Below are 17,588 nucleotides of genomic sequence, written 5' to 3'. Positions count from 1 at the left end.
ATGTAGGGACCGCAGGATCAAAGTATGTAATGCACGCGTGAGTAGATACTTGGTCCACTAATCCGCTGTTCCAGTGTGACCAGAAGCGGCCTTCCTGCTCGCAATGTCTCCGTGCCGGCAAAGAATGCCATGGATACCGCGACGTGGCTTCCCTAATGTTCAAGAATGAGAGTCGCGTCGTGGCAAAGAAGGCGGAGCAACGTTACGAAGAGCTTGCCAAATCAAAAGAACCAAGAACGCCTTTGGGACGTGGAGAACCCAACAGGATCAGAAGCGTGCAGCGGATCTATCCGGTGCAGAGTCCGCCCAAGGCTGAGATTATGGCCTTGCAACCCACGCCGAATATCGACGCCCAAGCGCAAGGCTTCTTCCTCACCAACTATGCAGGCGCCGCCGATTTCCCTCAAGGAGGCCAATTCGAATGGATTCCCCAGCTGCTGTCACGGCCGAATATCGAGGGTACGCTTCGTGAGAGCTTCCGCGCCCTAAGTCTAGCAATCTTCGCCAATGCAGCGAAGTCCCCTGCCGTCATGCGAAAAGCGCGTGTCGCATACGGTTCTGCATTAGAGGAAACAAACAGAGCGCTCATGTCGCACGAAGCCGCGGTCAAAGATAGCACTTTGGTTTCGGTCATCCTACTTGGCATGTACGAGGGCACGGTATACACGGATAAGAGCTCCATCGATAGGTGGTCAAAACACGTCAGCGGCGCTTATACCCTCTTCATGTTACGCGGCAAGTCGCAGTTCGAGACAGAACTCGGACGGCGAATATTCCAGCAGTCATACGGCGTCGCTCTATTCTTCACGCTTGAACTAGGGACGGGTATTCCAAGTTAGTCACAACCCTGTGCGGACTGCATGTAATACACGAACTGACATCGCACACCAATATCTAGAACATTTGCAAGAGCTGTACGACAGCATCCCCCTCGAATCGGGATTCAACGAGCTTGTTAAAAAATTCATGATCGGCATTCTGCACGTCATGGACGCAGTCGTCAAACTCGGTCAAGACAAGAGCCGAGATCCCGTGGAAACAATCAACCGCGCGAGAAATCTCAGTCAAGAGCTAGAGGATATCAAGGCTCTTTTGCCTGCAGCCTGGCATCCAACAAGGGTTCATCTTGATGTACCTTCAGTTCATTACTGTGGAAACATATACAGCATCTGCCTCTTTCCCGTCATGGCGCAGTTGTGGAATTACACCCGGTTTATTGGAATTCAAGTGCACGATATCATCAGAGCAAACCTGATGAGGGTTCGTGAGGAACAAACTTCCCCGCTCTACGACGCTGCCAGTTTGAAAGCGTGCATACAGCATGAGGAGAATGTGCTACGAGCTAACGTTGCCGCAATCGTTGCCGCAGTACCTCAGACGATCGGCATGGTGCCATCCCCGGTGTTCTCTGCTGCTGGATTGGCCCCCGAAGATGAAACAAAAGATGGACCTATCATGAGAGAACCGGGGACCTTTATCGATTCAGTCATCTCACCGAGACTAATGCAGCTCGTCCAGCCACTGTATGCAGTGGGTACGTGTTTGCTTATTTCGCATCAGATGCGGCAATGGGTCATTGGCATTCTCCATTTTGTTGCATTGAGGATTGGATCAAGACAGGCAGTCGTGCTCGCAGCTGAGCTGCAAAGGCTTCAAGAGTCAGCACCGAGTGTAGCACACGGCTGGCAAGACATAGCCGAGTGGCTCGCGCTGGGTCCTGGGGTAATATAGCTGTAAACGCAGAGCACAGCCCAGCAATGATCTCAACACCACGGATCGCGACTGGCAATGATGAGCAGACAAGCGGAACAAAATATGATCTCGCACCAAAAAACTCTTTTGCGCTCATACGCTCACAATGAGACTTGTAGTAGGACTTCTTCTTCAAGGCCTACAAGTCTTTCTTGTCATTCCTTGAGGCTTCACCAAATCCCACCCTTGCCATGAATGCTAGTCTGACCAGCCCTGCAAACGCTGTAATGCCTATACTTCCCCAATCCTCCGCCCGCCAGGTGCCTACGCTTAGTCTGCCCTGCTTTGCCAACACCTCCCAGACTGCCCAATAGTATGCCAGATCGACAACGAAGCACGACAACTGGACAATGCGCCAGACGTTCATGTCGTTTGTGTATCGTAGCAGGACAGCAGACATGATGCCGAAATTTAGCATGCCCCCGCCACGTTGCTTGAGGATCATGGCGTGGCCGATGTCTGGGGTGGGGGAGGGGATGTGTGATGAGAGGACGACGGTGGGCATGAAGAAGTCCATTGTTGCGCCCCAAGCGCAGATGATGGGGTCGAGGTATGTAAAGAATATGCGATAGAATGCAGGTATAGAGGGTGCCGTGGGCTGAGACATGATTGCCGCTCGGTTGCAATGAATAGCTCTAATTCGATGAAGAGATGCGGACAGTGTATCGAGTAACGATAATCTGCGTGATGGTGTGGATGGTATGTGTGATGCGTGTCCTCGGTGCTTGAGCAGATGTCAGCTTTGGACCCCGCGCCAGTGGGTCTAGCTGCTTCTGTGCTGCATTGATGGCACAGAAGACTAGGTCGCTTGTGACTAGACTCGTATACCAACAAACCCGTGCTGCAGGCCTGCTGCACTTTGAATCCTTCAGCTTCGATCTTCTGTTGTGGTGACGCGTGAGGTCGACTACCACAGCATCGCAGCCTGCCGTCCGTGCCTGCCTGCTACCTAGATGTTCTCCATCGCACAGAGATGGCCCCATCTGCATAACACATCGCGTTAATTTGGGCGAGGCAGCAACAATCGATGCTTCCAACAACTTCTGATCGGAGCCGGTCCCGTGTGGTGGATCCCCAGGCTGCTAGCGCGGATCCCGAGTGTTGTGCCTGGGATCCACGGGCGCCGTCACGCCATGACCTAACACAACAGCTGGAAGCCGTTGCAGACATCCACGCCTCGCAAACATTCACCCATTCCAAGCATGAACACACTGCGCCGCTCGACTTTGGGGGCTTGTCTCAATCTGTGACAACACCTCGTACCTGTTAGATCTTCATTGTTGCTCGTCCGGGGCCGTTCCGTCTCTTGCACTCGCACGGCGGTTAGTCGAAACTGCTGAATGGACGCGTCCATGGCTCATGCAAGCGGCGCCCCATCGATTAAAAATATTCCCGAAAGCCATCCTGACGACATGGAGCTTGTGATCGCATGGCAGAGTTCACGTCCTCGTCGTAGCCCGCTGCGCGAACGGTGAGGCTGTGGGTGCAGACGGGCTTCGCGACGCGACCTGACCCTCAAACCCTCGGAACCATGATGGATGCACACGATGCATCCACCAGCGATGGCACGCGCTCGACACCTGGGCATTTCCACAGCCCCCAAAGCCGTCGCTACTGCTAGTGAATTACGTCGGTGTAACACAGTCTCGAGCGCTACCTGGCTACCTAGGTCGTTGATGCGCGGCCCAAGGCATCCTCAACAAAGTGGACATCATCAGAATGTGCCACGCATGAAATAGATGTTTATGCGGTCAGAAGCTTAACTCGAAGCGTATTACTCCTTTCATTCCAGTCAGCCTTATAACGGTTCGAGGTCCAGATATTGACTGGTAGTTACAGGGTTTGCGCGCGCCGTACATCATGGCTGAGTAACGTCAGTTCTCGCTACTCCACCACTACGGACCGATGCTGCCTACGACTTGAGCAAGTTCACCAGGCTTGCTATTACGTTAATTATCCCTGGCAGCGAAGCTTCTCGTGTACAGCGTGTCGGCACGGATTCGGGTTTGCATGGGAAGTAGCATTCCTGCTGCAAGCTGGATCACGAGCCTCGCCTCCGCTGCGGTGCGCCAACGCCGTGCCTTGCATTATCACTGCGACTCAGCCTGCGATAGCTGAGCTTGACCATTTAGCGGCATTTCTGAGATTAAGGTCCGGCGGCAAAACGAGATAATTCTCTGGAGAAGGCAATTCCTTGATCGTCGGCCGCCCCTAATTTAACCGCGTCGGGTTAAAGCTTTCATCGCTTCGCCTCAAGCAGACTGGGCATTCGGTCTACCGATGCAATGTCATTGGTGCACAACGAGGAATGCTCGTGAACAAGTGGGTATTATGACAGTTATGCTGGCCAAAAGCAGATGATTGACGCGATAAAGACACCAACGTGCACGGAATCGCGGCAAATGTCCGTGGTCACCCTACCGAACTCGCTCTAGTAAGCCAGGCAGTACTGCGGCGTTGACAGATTTCCTGCCCTACTTTCGGTTCTCCCCGAGCAAGCCACATCCGCTTCACACGTACGAATGCCTTACGGCACGGAAGGCCTACTCGTTAAGCGCCGTCGTGAGATGGAGGACATGCTCTGCCTACACGATGGATCAACTAAGATGGTGGCGTGGAGCTGGGGGAGTTGGTTTGATATATAGCTCCTTACTGGACTTTTAGTATGAAAGTACCCCATAACGAAGATTCTCCATGTCAGCAGAGCAATTCTCAAAGCTCTCTCTCGGAGAGGACATGGTTACCACTCGTGCCGGGGCCGCAAGGGCCGCAAGAGCTAGTACACAATCATCAGGGCATTCTGAGGAAGATCAGCCCATACCATCCGTCGAGTCCACCGTTTCCCCTACGCCTTCCCTGGTTATATCAACGAAAAACCTTCATTACAATGTCTCGGCCTTCGACACCGACCTACGAAGGCGGGCCAAAAGAGGACTGGAAGGTAGCGATATCAGGCTCAAGTACTGCGCAGTCTCGGAAGATGATTACAGCCCGAATGGCAGCCCAAAGAAGTTCTTCCATCTTGACGACGACATCATTGTGGCGATGGGGGGAAAGTTACGAAGACCTGAGTGTACGTGTGGCGCAAACGAAAAGGGTCTCGCGTGCAAGGTACGCTCTCGCATACACAACCATTGACGCATCACTAAAAGTAGCCCAAGCATATCTATTGGGTCGGAGACCAGATCATCTCAACTTCTCCAGACGATATGGTCAAGACGCCTCTTCACCTTTCTCCCGATGGCTCGAAGATCGAAGACGTCAAGCCTGCGGAACTACTGGACACCAAAGGCTTAGCCAATATCGCCAACGACCTGAAGTGGGTTTATCGGGATGACAATCTGCCTGAAGACGACGACTTGAAGTTGACAGTCATTGACATGTTCTCGTGCTACGAGCCACAAGATGCACTTCCTGGAGAGTTTCGATATCCCGAGTCGCCTCTTACTTCCGAACGGTCCAAGAAGTACCAGGAGTTGACAGAGCTCTTTACGCAGTACGCAAACTGGTATCCCAGCCTATATCTCCAAATGCGCAAGATCATCGACCCGGACTTCGAAAGCCGTGTCTTCTTCGAAAAGATCGACAAGCGCATTACTTCCACCTTCGACGCTTTGGATGAGTACATAGCCAAGGGACCATACAACCTCTCTCAAGGCCCCCCTCGGTTCGACGTCTCCAGTTGTGCACAGAAGTTGACATCACTAGTCAAGGCCATTGGTGACTTCTATCAACGCCATGCTGGCGTCGAGGACGTGGCCGTCCGAGCAGCGGCGGCTTTTGTTACGATTCTCGACCGTGTTACGGACCGCGATAAAAATGCATATGAAGGCGTCAAGTGGAGTGTCATGGAGGCCCTATCAGACCCTGTTCAAAGCAACCTATACGTTGCGCTGATTGGAGCAGCATCAGATGACGACCCGCCATTTGTTCTCAATGCACTCGGGTCATTGCCCCATGAAGACGTATACCGTAATCATTGGGCAATGCTACAAGACATCGAACGCAAGCTAACAGATTCTCATGCGCCCACTCATTACATGGCTCTCTTCCGCAATGTCGTCTACGAGAATCGCAAGAGGTCGGGTTCGGAGGTACACGAACGAGAATCGAAGCGAGCAATGCAGTAATGTCGATCTGCAAGCGGACTACCTCGTGCTCGACACAACAGTTGAGTTGGTATGTAGTCGTCCCACTTTTCCTTTTGGTCTGGCGTTGGCGGTTTTTTGCACTTTTTCCATTCCTTTCTGTGTGACTTTTTGCACCTTTTAATACCTTCATGTCTTTCCTTACGACGTTACGGCTGTCCGCACGCTAGTTGAATTCTTCATTTGGATACTCAAGGTCGCCGGACTTCGGTCTGTATTCGCTGGCCTTTTTTATGTTGCTTTCTGTCTTTCCTTCAGGCCACCCGATTTCGGTTTTTGGGTAACCGAATGATTCTATATATCTCCGATTCTTTCCTTTGCCTTTTCTTTGACCGGTTGCTTGCGGAGCTTTTGATGTTGCCGTACTTTTAGCCGGGTACAATTGGTGTACCACTTTCTCTTCTCTACACTCCTTGTATCCATAATTTACACAAACACATTTATACAGCTGTCCATCGTTGGCGCCTTACGCTGCAAATCCATCATCGTCCGCATAGTGCGAAGTAGAACGAGCTCACTGAAATTGAAAGGTCAATGCGTGATTGGTTTCAGCATAGTAAACATAAAAGCGGTGGAGTGCGCCCCCTAGACTGCAGGCCTCAGCTGATACCGGCTCCGCATGCATACAGTGCCAAGCTCCGATATGTAGAATGATTCCGCGGAATTGGGAGCGTGGCCGACGGCTGACTGACTCAAGACGAGACCGGACCGAACGAAGTGGATCTGGCGCAGTTCGTAGCTGAGTTCCGCATGCTGTAGGCTCTCGCGCTTGGTCAAGCGCCAGAGACAGACTGTCCCCATGCACCATGAGATCCATGTATCTATAACACTAAGTGCTAGACCAAGCTTCATCTCGGTGTGGATGTCGGGAGTCTGCATCTTGTCGCATACAAGACAACAGGTCGGCACCGGAGGTCCACAGCAGCCAATCATGCATGGCCCAGTTGCATGTCGTACAACGACTCTGTCATCTATACGTGTAACTGGCCGCTTATCCAAACGCTAAGTTCGTGGAACCCATCTGGCCTACACACGATGTGGCCCAAGTGGGTGTCGTTCATGTTGCGTGCATTTGGGCTTCGAGATGGTGGGTGTTGCTCCGGTGTGGGAATCAAGAAATCCACAAACTAGCGACAAACCTTCCCCTTCTGCTCGCGCTCACTGGAATGGCGCATATGACGCTTACTGTATATTCCCCGCAGTATGCGACGTCTTATGGAGGCTGCTTTTGTCAGAAGTTCCGCAGGCTCCGCACAACCTGGACCTGCATCCAGGACCCGGCACCCCACAGAAGGCGGTTGCATGTAGCAGACACCCGCTCCGGGAAGATTCCGAACAGATGCGGACATGATGTAGGCGCCGTCGGTTCGATCTGTGCAGAGCAAGTGCCATGACTATGTACACATGGACTTAAACATGTGAAGCACCCAGGTGGCGAGATAGCTCATACCAAGCTCATGCTAGCTAGGAACTTACCGTGTCGGTGCTGATCGCGATAGTCGTTGTGGGCACTGAGGGTGGGTCAAAGGGCTCGACTGCGGGGAGTGCAGCGGCTAGGCTCGAGTTGCCCTCGAATGTGGTTGGATGTCAGATGAAAGGGCCACGCATCGTGCATCCACGTTCTGCGGGGAAGGGATTGACGCTAAGCCGCTCGCGGCCCTAGCGCAGATGGGCATCCTTTGGCAAGCGCAGCCAAGCCACCCAGTGTTGCTTCCATATTACTCTCCTGTCTATCATTCCTGCTCCTCTTCTTTTCGACCTTCTTCTCTTGTCTTGTTGCAACATCGGACACGTGTTCTGCTAGTCTATCCTATCCTACGCGGTTTCCCTGCGGCCAACGTAAATCGCTTATCACGCCATCAACCCCCGCTGACTGACGTACTACACCCCGTCCGTGCGCCTAGCGACTTATCAACCATCCCACCCCTTGTTTTGTTTCTCTACGCACCCCATCTTGATTTGCTCTACGCGCATGACCCCTCAACTCAATTGAGCACTTCACACAGACCCTGAACCTCCCTCAAACCTCGTTGCCACGCCCATCATGTCCTCCAACGGCCGGAACTCTCCCCCGCTCGCCTCGCCGGACCCTCGCCGACGTGCTTCAGTGACCAGCCAGACGTTCCAGGACCTGTTCGGCCGGTCAAGCGGCTATGTAGGCCAGCAATCTGGAGGACAGGCTGCCACGGGCCCCATCACGACAGCTGCTGCCAACGCTCAGAGACGGCGGCTTTCGCTCACCACCATCGGTCTGGGTGCTTCACCTGGCCAGACGTCCCCATTCCTCCAGACCCCGCGAACCCGAACCGAGAGCATCTCCAGCGCCAACTCTGGCTCGGTCGACGAGAGCCCCTTCGAAGATGACTACGCCCCTTCCACATCTGCTAGCAGCAGCAACCCAGCCACACCCTTTGCTCGACGGCTGAGCTTCGGAGCTCGTGCAATGCGGGATGTTAGGCAGAGCAACGGAGGCGTTGGGAACCCAAATGGTAGACCACCCATCCATAAAGCTTCCTCTCCCCCGACTGGTCGAGGTCGAGGTCTGTCTTCATTGTCACAGTCATTGCCCTCTTCCGCTACCCTGCTTCGTCCCTTTACCCATGCACACTCGCGGCGATCTACTTCCATATCACACATCTGGCCCTCCACCATTGCAGAGCAGTCCGAGAACATACTTGGAAACTACTCGCTAACGTCGTCTTCAACAGGCGAAGGTTACAATTTCGCTGAGAACCTCCGATCGCGAGCCGAGCGAGGCTCCATCTCCGGGCCCCCTCCCATGCTGAGCCCTTCCGGTCCGACCCACCAGCGTGCTAAGAGCGTTACGATCATGGAGCCACCCGTTCGTGAGATGCCCAAGCCTAGGGTGCCTGATGCCATGCAGGAGCGGATCCTCAAGGGCGATTTCTACATGGACTAGCTTCTCTACGTGACTTGACATTTCGATCTCCGGTAGGTGATCCCGTTTACATTCTTGCTTTGTAGTGGCTAATCTCCGCGATCTATAGGACATCTATCTCATAGATGAGACGTCAGACTCCTTCACAATCGTGTATCAGTACTCTACCGCCTACGAAACGGAAACTTTCATACTCCAGAACAACCTTATACCAGGCCTTCGTATCGCTCATGGGCATGAGCGATCGAAGGATTATAAAGACAGCTTTCGTGGAAACCAGGCACGTAACGGCGATTACTGCACCTGGCACCATCATAACTCGGAAAGCATCGTCATGTGCAACTATCACTACTGGAAGCATGCACTACGATCGTTCTACCAACGTCTTTTTCTGCCGACTTGGGCAGATTGCATTCCACGACGTGGACTTTATGGCGTTTTCACCTGATTATCTCGAACTCGTATTTCATGTTCCATCAGTTCAGGCGTACGGTCACGATGAATGAACGAAACCAGATTGTCATGCTCACGCGATGAGGCTACATCAGTGCAGCAGGGGTTAGGAGTTTATGAAGCATATCACGCAGGATGGAGGTCAGCACCTTTGGTATCAAACATGTACCAAGACAAATTGCAGATAGCAAAGCAGTTTAGTGCAGCATCGTACAAAGAAATGAATAATTGACCAAACTGATGCTGGCATCCCTTGCGCTTAACGGTGTGTTGGTATGCGTCATCAGTCCCACTTTATGTTTCAAGTATACTGATCGACGTTGGGTCGTACGCGTGGAGGAATGTGGAATGTCGATCGTTGAGTCCACCTGAGCTGATAACGATTGGACGTGCTGCATGTCTGGCTGCGAAACAACATGGGAACGCGAGTGCAAGTCAAGATATCGCTCGCACAGCTCTACCAACGCTACCGGTCTCAAAGAGTTCAACTAAGCCAGCACCTAGACATTCCTCCAAGACCCACTCAAACCTCATCCCATAGAATGTCTTCCATTTCTTCGTTCGCCCAGGTAGTACGCCTGCAAACTCGCCCCTCAATTTCTTCCTCTCCGCTTTGATATCATGCGCCGCGACATTACCGTCCCATCTCTCACGCAGGACATCAAGTGACATCTCTCTATGCTTTGTCTTCTTCAGCAGAGTGAGTAGGTGGTTCCGTGCATCAACCAGCAGCTTAATGTGTGTGCCCATGTTGGGCAGGGAGAAGTTGTACTGTGCTGCTACGGATGGGCGGGATCCAGATAATGAAGTGCCGCCGTGGATGTGCTGGGTTGCTTGCGTGCCGCCGACGGCGTCTAGAGAACCGGCTGCATGGCGGGATCCGGATGTGGAGACGGCGAGGAGTGAGCTGGCGCCTGGAGAGGCGAAAAGCGAGGTGTTGGAAGGGTAGCTTGAGGCTGAGGTGAGGAAGCCAAAGGTTACTAGGGCGGATAGCTGGGGAGAGGTGAAGGTTGTGCCAGGGATGGATGTAGATGTCGGGTTGGCGTTCATGGCTGTTGTGTATTTTTCTGATTCCACTTTAGTGACAGATGATATAGTGGTTGGTAAATTTGATTACCTTTCAGATCTTCAGGTAGCTCAGCATGAGATTGCATGAGGTTCTGCCACTCTCTCACCGAAGCAATACCATCACCCACTGCAGCAGCACCAACCCCCCGATTCGGTATCGTCACCCTTCTCAGGATACCTGCTCTGGCTAGCTCAGCAATTTCCCGCTCAATCCGCGTTGACGAGGTGCTGAGTGCGTCGATATGCGCTACCGTGACAAACGGTGGCAATCTTCTCCGGAAATTCAAAACCTCTGCTATCCTGGTCGAGTTCATACCGGCCTTCTCTGGCATGTCGCTAAACATCCTGTTGCGGATGTACTCCATGTACTGTGGGACATCGCGAAAGTTTAGGTCATCGGAAAGAGAGGCTATCACACCGGTATCATCTAGTTCCTCGTCATCATCAAAGGGAGTGGTAGTGTCGTTCGGTAGCGACCGCCTCTTTGAACTCGCTGCTGAGGGTGATGAAGTTGTTCGTTTGAGACCCAGTGATGCGACGGCACTTTTTCTTCTTGGCTTGGTGATGCGAGACGAGTGTGCTGCTGTAGCTTGGAAAGACATGTTTCAGGTTTCGCTCTCCAATAGGAACAAGTAACACGAACAGTCAGTCAGGAGGGATATGCTCCTTGCGCTTGAGTTGCAGATAAGGAAAGAGCATCATGGCAGCGCAGTAAGAGCATGTCTTGATATTGACGAATCAGGAAGTGGCAAACATGTGAGACGCGGTGTCGAAGGCTTTGAGACCGCGGTGGAGCATGCGCCACACCCTCGCTTGCTGGCTAGGTAGGAGCGAGCAGCTGGCATGGAGAAGGAACGACGGGGTCATAGAGAATCGCGTAATCTGTCTGCATCGAGCGAAATGAATGAAAGCGACGGATCATTAGAGGCGTGTACTCTGTAATTGATGGATCAAAATGTTGAGAGGTGGCTGTTGATGTTCCTGTTTGTCGGCTTCCTGGCGATGCCGGGCCGTGGAAGGAACCACGCAGCCACCGAGGTACGTCATTTCCACGCGCGGAATGTCAGGAAGGTCCAACGCACGCTATGCGCGCCAACAAAACCCAAAACATGCCCATTGCACCCACCCTACGAAGCATCTCCCCCCAACTGCTCCCGTCCCAGCCCATCGCTAGCCATGTCGCTGAATCCCGAGCCCTCGGCGCCTGAAGAGCGGGCTGAGCACCATCTGCCGCCCAAGTCGTACGCCGACGCCGCCGAAGAGGCCCTGGAGCCCCAGCAGCCACAATCACATGCCAACGGCACCGACGGCACCGCCGAACACCACGGGAAGAAGATACTGGGCAAGGCCAACGAGGTAAAGACCAATGGCATCAAGGTCCCCTCTGAAGAAGACAAGACATCGCTCGAAGGCGTGGGCCAGGAGCCCCGGAGTCCAACAGTGAAGGGCCATCGTCGCGTCTCATCGCGCGGCTCTCACGGGTCGCTCGGCCGCAAACAGGGCGAGCAGGCGCAGAAAGACATGAACGGAGCACACACGAATGGAAATGGCAAGGGCAATGGCGACGTGCTGACGAGTGTGAAGCCGCAGCAGGAGTTCCAGGTCGCCAAAGCAGACCGCAGAACCGACCTCAAGCGCAGAAACTCGGAGCTCACCACAGGACGGCAGGCTGGTGCGGGATGGTCCCAGAGCAAGTAAGTTTGCGTGCACTCCGTTCAAGGCGTACAATGCTGACCGTCGCAGAATACGCTTCGCGCCCATGAACGTTCCCCTCCAGCGCCGCCTCCAGACCCTCGCCGTCCTCATGCACACGCTCAGCATCGTCGGCGGCCTTGCCATCTTCTTCTTCCTATGCAGCATACCCCTGCTCTGGCCCATCCTCCTGCCGTATACCATCTACGTCCTCTTCTCCAACGCGGGCACGTCGGGCGAGCTGTCGTTCCGCAGCGACTGGTTCCGCCGGCTGCCCGTCTGGTCGCTCTTCGCTTCATACTACCCCGCCCGCCTGCATCGCTCCCAGGAGCTGGAGCCTACTAGGAAGTACATCTTCGGCTACCACCCACATGGCATCATCTCCCATGGCGCCTTCGCTGCCTTTGCAACCGAAGCCCTTGGCTTTTCGCAGCTCTTCCCTGGCATCACCAACGCCCTGCTGACCCTCGATTCCAACTTCCGCTACCCCATCTATCGCGAATACGCCCTTCGTCTCGGCATGGCCTCCGTATCTCGCGAGTCCTGCGAAAACATACTCTCCAAGGGCGGTTATAACAACGAAGGCATGGGCCGCGCCATCACCATCGTCGTAGGCGGCGCACGTGAATCCCTCGATGCGCGCCCCGGTTCCATAAAGCTCGTCCTCAACCGCCGCAAGGGCTTTGTCAAGATGGCCATACGCACCGGCGCCGACCTCGTCCCTGTCCTCGCCTTCGGCGAAAACGACGTCTACGACCAACTCGATACCGACTCGCATCCCTACATACACAAGTTCCAGATGCTCGTCAAGAAGTTCATGGGCTTTACGGTACCCATCTTCCACGCGAGGGGAGTCTTCAACTACGACGTAGGCATGATGCCGTACCGGAGACCCATCAACATCGTTGTCGGTCGCCCGATCAGGGTGATGCAGGACACGCACCCAGACAACGATTACATCAACGAGATACATCAGCAATACGTCGACGAGCTGATGCGCATCTGGCACGAACACAAGGACACTTTTGCCAAGCACAGGACGGGCGAGCTGGAGATCGTCGAGTAAGCATCGCTGAGCTGCTTTCCTTGTAATGGCTGTCACGATGCTGTTCTTTCCCTTCTGCGTTGTATTGTGTATTGGATAGTAATTGGCTAGAGCCTGGAAGGCGCAGACACGAAATAGCAGTCATAACCCTTTGAATAGCAATGATAGATCACCACCATCAGCATTCCCATTGACCCTTGGCATGGTGTCATGACAAACGCAAACTCGCCTTACATGAAGTCTCAGGCAATGTCACTGTGCAAGTTGATCAGGTTGAGACATGAACGTTTCTTGAACTTCTAAATCGATATTCCAGAGTAATAACTACAACGAAAAAGACCGCAAAGGAAAAGCACAACTGTGTACGACAAAAAAAAACACGAAATAAACGCCACCCAGCATTAAACGTTTTCTGGGTATTGCATGTCCCAGTCAACCAACAGAGCTTCGGTCATCAGTCTGTTGAGAAGTGGCTCATGCGTGCCGAAGGATGCGTGTCCTTCCTATCCTCATCGGTAGAGAACGCCTTCAACTTGTACTCCATGACCGTCGTGGAAACACCTTTACCCTTGTCGTTGCTGGGGCGGCCGCTACTCGGGGTACTTCCATTGAGGGTACTACCATCGGAGGCACGGTTACCTAAGCCGTTCTCCGCATCACCGCCGTCCTTCTTGTCGTCCGCAGTGGCGTTGACAGCGCGGCCAGTAAAGAGGTCCTCCGGGAAGGGGAACAGCGTGCGACGTCTCGGTGGCGACTTCTTGGTTGCTGTCATCCATACCAAGGCCGTCATGTCTTTACCCAGCGCCTCGATGATGGGCGTGACAATGGGGAGGCAGGCGAAGAGCACACCGTAGGATGTTATGCCGACAATGGTTACGTTGATGCCGTAGCTGAATCCGCGCTCGGCTAGTGCGACCATGAGCCAGGATCCGTAGGTCCAGAAAACAAGACCGTGGAGCAGGTAGATGGTGAAGACGTGGGGGAAGAGGACGAGGAAAGGAGGCGTGGAAAGGACCCATTGTACCGCGGCGGAGAGTTCGACAATGGCTTGCATGCCGCCTGCGAAGAGAACACCATTGAGACGCGGCGTGTAGTATGGCGGGTAGCCTGCCTCATCTGTGTCCTGAATGACTACACCGGTTACAGGATCGGGGTGGATGCCGCGCTCCGCAGTCGAGAAGTTGAAGTCCGTGTCGACCCAGTTAGGAATAACGTTGACGGCGAAACTGGCGCCGACGCAGGCCCAGAAGAAGGTGATGGTGGCGTAGTATGCTCCTGGTCGTGTGGCCAGGAACGCTTTCCACTTGTAGGTCACGTCGAGGTCGGTGAGGAGCAGACCGAGCCAGAGGTATGTACCCCAAGACTGAGCGTACCAGTGGTTGATTAGGCAGAAGGCGTAGTAGCACATGCGCTTCCATGGTGTCTTGATCTCGTAGACCACGACAGCACCGAGAAGGACGAGCCAGGAACCTTGGAGTTGCACAGCGATGGTCCAGAGGACACCGGTGCAGTAGTGCAGAGTGATTTGCGGGACGGCGTTGGGGACGAGGAACATGAGTTCGAGAACTTCAGAGATGTACTGGCCGAAGTTGTTGTAGCGGCTCACGTAGGGCCAGGTCGACCAGGTCAGCGAAGGAATGTATTGCAAGAACTTGGTCGCGCCAACGTCAATGAAGAAGTATTCCAGCAGGGCCATCGAAGCGACAGGAATCATAAGACGGGGTGTTCGGCGTACGGCTGCCTTGGCGATCTCATCCATCTTGCCCTTGCGCAAGTAAGGTGCGGTCAAGAAACGGACGGAGGTTGTGAAGAAGACACCAAGCCACATCTGGTTGAGCAAGAACGGACCGATGATTCTCTGGGCCCATGGCTCAGATGCGTTGTGTGCATCTGCACCAGGTGTGACGATAGCAGGGACGAAGGTAAGACCAAAATGCATCAGGGTGACCACGAGAGAGCAGAGCGCCGTCAGACCAGCAAGATGGTCGATACGTTGTCGCTGAGGCAGAGGCTGGGGGCGCATACGAGGAGCTGGTAGGGCGGACTCGGTGACGGTCTCCATTGTAATCTTGTCATGGGGAGCGATCATGGGAACGGATGGGGTCATGGTGGCGCGCGGGTCCATCAAAGTGAGCATGGAGTTGCGATCTCTTGAGATGGCTGTGCCTGGAGTGCCTGGGGTCATCATCGATGCGTGAGGATCGACCATAGTCAACATGGAGTCGCCTCCTCTTGAGACTGCCGTTCCTGGCATCGGTGGCATGGGTATGTAGAGATCCTCGCGCGTAGTGTTGAAGTTGCTGTTGAAAGGAGTTGGCCCACGGCTATCGAAGAATACCGAGTTTGGTCTGGAGAGACCATCCTTGGGTGTAGAGCCACCGAGAGTCGAGGTACCGGGGAGCCTCTCGATCGCCATGTCGTCGTCGTCTGAGTTGCGCTTTTCGGAAGCGGAGGGAGTTTTCTGGTCGGCACCACCACGAGAGAAGATCTCGTGCGAAGCCACTGTGAAAGTACTGTCGCTGAACGGATTCTTCTTTTCGTCCTCGGACTCTTTCGGCTCTGTGGAGGAAGCTGGGGTAGGTTTCGGGGCTTCACTCTTGAGCTTGGGAGCGAGACGTCTGATGAGGGCGTGGATGATAAGGACGGTCGAGAATATGATGCATGACACGGAGAGCCAGAGTGCCGGCATGCGCCTGATGTCTTTGCCCTTGTACTGCTCCCATTTGTCTGTTGCGTCATCACCATACGGTGTGGAACCACGGAGTTCAATGTCGTCCATCGAGCACGCATCGGTCAACGGGCACCTGGCGACAAAATCCTCGCGAGCATCTACGCTCATTGTAGAAGAGTTGAAGAACATGCGGATCCAGCCAACCTCGGCAACAGACTCTGTGCGTTCAGGCGGACCACGCATAGAGTAGCGGTTACCGGTTGACCAATGCTTGAAGAACATGGCCGAGGGAACAGAAGGCATGCCACCGTTGTTCTTCTGTAGGACCTGCCTAGTGAGGTTGCCACCGATGTAGAAGTTGATGTAGTCCGCAGTCCAATCGATCCTGTACTCGGTGAACTCCCATGGGTTGATGCTGCCATTGCTGAGGCCGCCACCAAGGGTAGTATAGTTACGGTTCGCAGCCGTGCTGTTGAGAAGCTGACTGTAGTTCATTCCGAGGTTGCGCGTAGTGAATTCATTGTTGACAAAGGTTCCCACCCATGGGTCTCGGCGGTTGTTCATGTTCATGACACTGAGCTCGGTGATCTCGGTCTCATTGTACTTCCACATCATGGATGCCGCCGTGCCCGCGGAATCCATGTCTGCAGACTTGAGTAGAGTGCGGAAAGAGCCATGCTGGATGTCGCGTCGCTTTGTCCGCAGACTAGCACCTCGAACGAGATGCTCAGCAGTCGAAGGTTCCACAACAAGCTGAAGAGAGTCGTTGTTGAATCTGAGATTGTCGGGAGAGGCGCCTTCGCGATAGACAGCATTCTGGGAAGCATTAGCTATGGACTTGGAGGCACATTCACGGCAGACGGACCCAATCCTTTGCATACTTCTGAGCAAAGTCTTCGGCGATGAAGTCGATCGGTAATTGGGTAGTCTCGTTGAAGTAGACGATGATGGAGTCAGTAAAGAGCTCTGCTGTCTGGGTGTCGTAGAAACCGCAGGTACAATTGTCCTGCCCACGCGTGACATCCGCAAGCGCAGGCAAGATATGCACCAGGGCAAGACCGAGCAAATGAGAGGAAAACATGCTGATGAGAGAGAGTGACTGAACAGAAACAGGGACAGATCCGCTGCTCAAGTCAGAAAGGCAGTATTTGTCTGCGACATATGCATGCAGCTAGCTGTGCAAGGCCTGTGTAAAGACCCCGGCCTAAGCTTGCAACACTGCTCTCCGGACGGGGAGGAGCCGCCTTGCTTCTCCGATCAGCATTGGCATCAGGTTGACGGCGTTGCAAAGTCCCCTATCTTGGACAAAGTCTTAGCCTGCTTCATGAGGGTCATGATCGGAGCGTTGCCTCAGCGGGGAGCGCGCGGCCCTGCAACAAGGCCAAAAAAGGTATGCAAGCTTTCCTTGGCAGGCCCGTACTTGATAGCAAGCAGAATGGACGTCGTGGCATGGGGCTAACTAGCCGCCGTAGGACGTGCAGACGAGAAGGTTGAGGAAGATGCCGTGCCCGCGCTGTCGGTGGGTCGGAAACGTGCGCCGCACTCCTGCCCGTGCATCGACGCTAGCACAGACGTTTCCTCCCAATGCATCCCGCGCTCGTTCTGCCTCAACAAACCCGACGAAACTTCATCACCATCCCAGTTTCGATCATTGATCTTCGTGCCAGCATCGACCGATATCAGCCGTTTCCGGAAGGCGACAAGGGTCCGCATCGCACTGCCAGTCCCAGCCGTGCTTCATGCGCTCAGCACGCCGCTGCGGGATGCCATTGTCGTGTCAATACCCAGTGCAGTGTCTCGTCTCTCAGCTTCTGCAGCCTGAGTGGCACCGTGGACACCGGATGCCAGGAAAATGCACCG

General features: G+C 54.1%; 7 protein-coding genes across 7 annotated transcripts; 4 read left to right on the top strand and 3 right to left on the bottom strand.

Moving 5' to 3' along the window:
• Nucleotides 1–155: 155 nt before the first annotated feature.
• J4E85_005262 (uncharacterized protein) lies at nucleotides 156–839 on the top strand (the record flags this gene model as incomplete). Its single annotated transcript, XM_051469511.1, has 1 exon — nucleotides 156–839. The coding sequence occupies one exon, from the start codon at nucleotides 156–158 to the stop codon at nucleotides 837–839; it is 684 nt and encodes a 227-aa protein (XP_051326342.1).
• A 55-nt stretch (nucleotides 840–894) lies between these two features.
• J4E85_005261 (uncharacterized protein) lies at nucleotides 895–2,359 on the bottom strand (the record flags this gene model as incomplete). Its single annotated transcript, XM_051469510.1, has 2 exons — nucleotides 895–1,071; nucleotides 2,021–2,359. 2 exons carry the CDS (start codon nucleotides 2,357–2,359, stop codon nucleotides 895–897), a joined length of 516 nt encoding a protein of 171 aa, XP_051326341.1.
• A 2,087-nt stretch (nucleotides 2,360–4,446) lies between these two features.
• Nucleotides 4,447–5,882, top strand: J4E85_005260 (uncharacterized protein; the record flags this gene model as incomplete). Its single annotated transcript, XM_051469509.1, has 2 exons — nucleotides 4,447–4,863; nucleotides 4,914–5,882. The coding sequence occupies 2 exons, from the start codon at nucleotides 4,447–4,449 to the stop codon at nucleotides 5,880–5,882; spliced, it is 1,386 nt and encodes a 461-aa protein (XP_051326340.1).
• Nucleotides 5,883–7,944: 2,062 nt separating this feature from the next.
• Nucleotides 7,945–8,820, top strand: J4E85_005259 (uncharacterized protein; the record flags this gene model as incomplete). Its single annotated transcript, XM_051469508.1, has 1 exon — nucleotides 7,945–8,820. One exon carries the CDS (start codon nucleotides 7,945–7,947, stop codon nucleotides 8,818–8,820), a length of 876 nt encoding a protein of 291 aa, XP_051326339.1.
• An 867-nt stretch (nucleotides 8,821–9,687) lies between these two features.
• Nucleotides 9,688–10,922, bottom strand: J4E85_005258 (uncharacterized protein; the record flags this gene model as incomplete). The annotated part of the gene is made up of 2 exons (XM_051469507.1): nucleotides 9,688–10,304; nucleotides 10,370–10,922. 2 exons carry the CDS (start codon nucleotides 10,920–10,922, stop codon nucleotides 9,688–9,690), a joined length of 1,170 nt encoding a protein of 389 aa, XP_051326338.1.
• A 574-nt stretch (nucleotides 10,923–11,496) lies between these two features.
• Nucleotides 11,497–13,078, top strand: J4E85_005257 (uncharacterized protein; the record flags this gene model as incomplete). Its single annotated transcript, XM_051469506.1, has 2 exons — nucleotides 11,497–12,014; nucleotides 12,064–13,078. The coding sequence occupies 2 exons, from the start codon at nucleotides 11,497–11,499 to the stop codon at nucleotides 13,076–13,078; spliced, it is 1,533 nt and encodes a 510-aa protein (XP_051326337.1).
• Nucleotides 13,079–13,511: 433 nt separating this feature from the next.
• Nucleotides 13,512–16,809, bottom strand: J4E85_005256 (uncharacterized protein; the record flags this gene model as incomplete). Its single annotated transcript, XM_051469505.1, has 2 exons — nucleotides 13,512–16,544; nucleotides 16,594–16,809. 2 exons carry the CDS (start codon nucleotides 16,807–16,809, stop codon nucleotides 13,512–13,514), a joined length of 3,249 nt encoding a protein of 1,082 aa, XP_051326336.1.
• Nucleotides 16,810–17,588: the final 779 nt, after the last annotated feature.

The sequence above is a fragment of the Alternaria conjuncta genome, assembly GCF_024043145.1.
Source record: "Alternaria conjuncta strain BMP 0040 chromosome Unknown scaffold_7, whole genome shotgun sequence".
Taxonomy (NCBI): Eukaryota; Fungi; Ascomycota; class Dothideomycetes; order Pleosporales; family Pleosporaceae; genus Alternaria; species Alternaria conjuncta.
The sequence above is the reverse complement of the archived record's forward strand: the minus strand, read 5'-3'. Positions and strand labels throughout refer to the sequence as shown.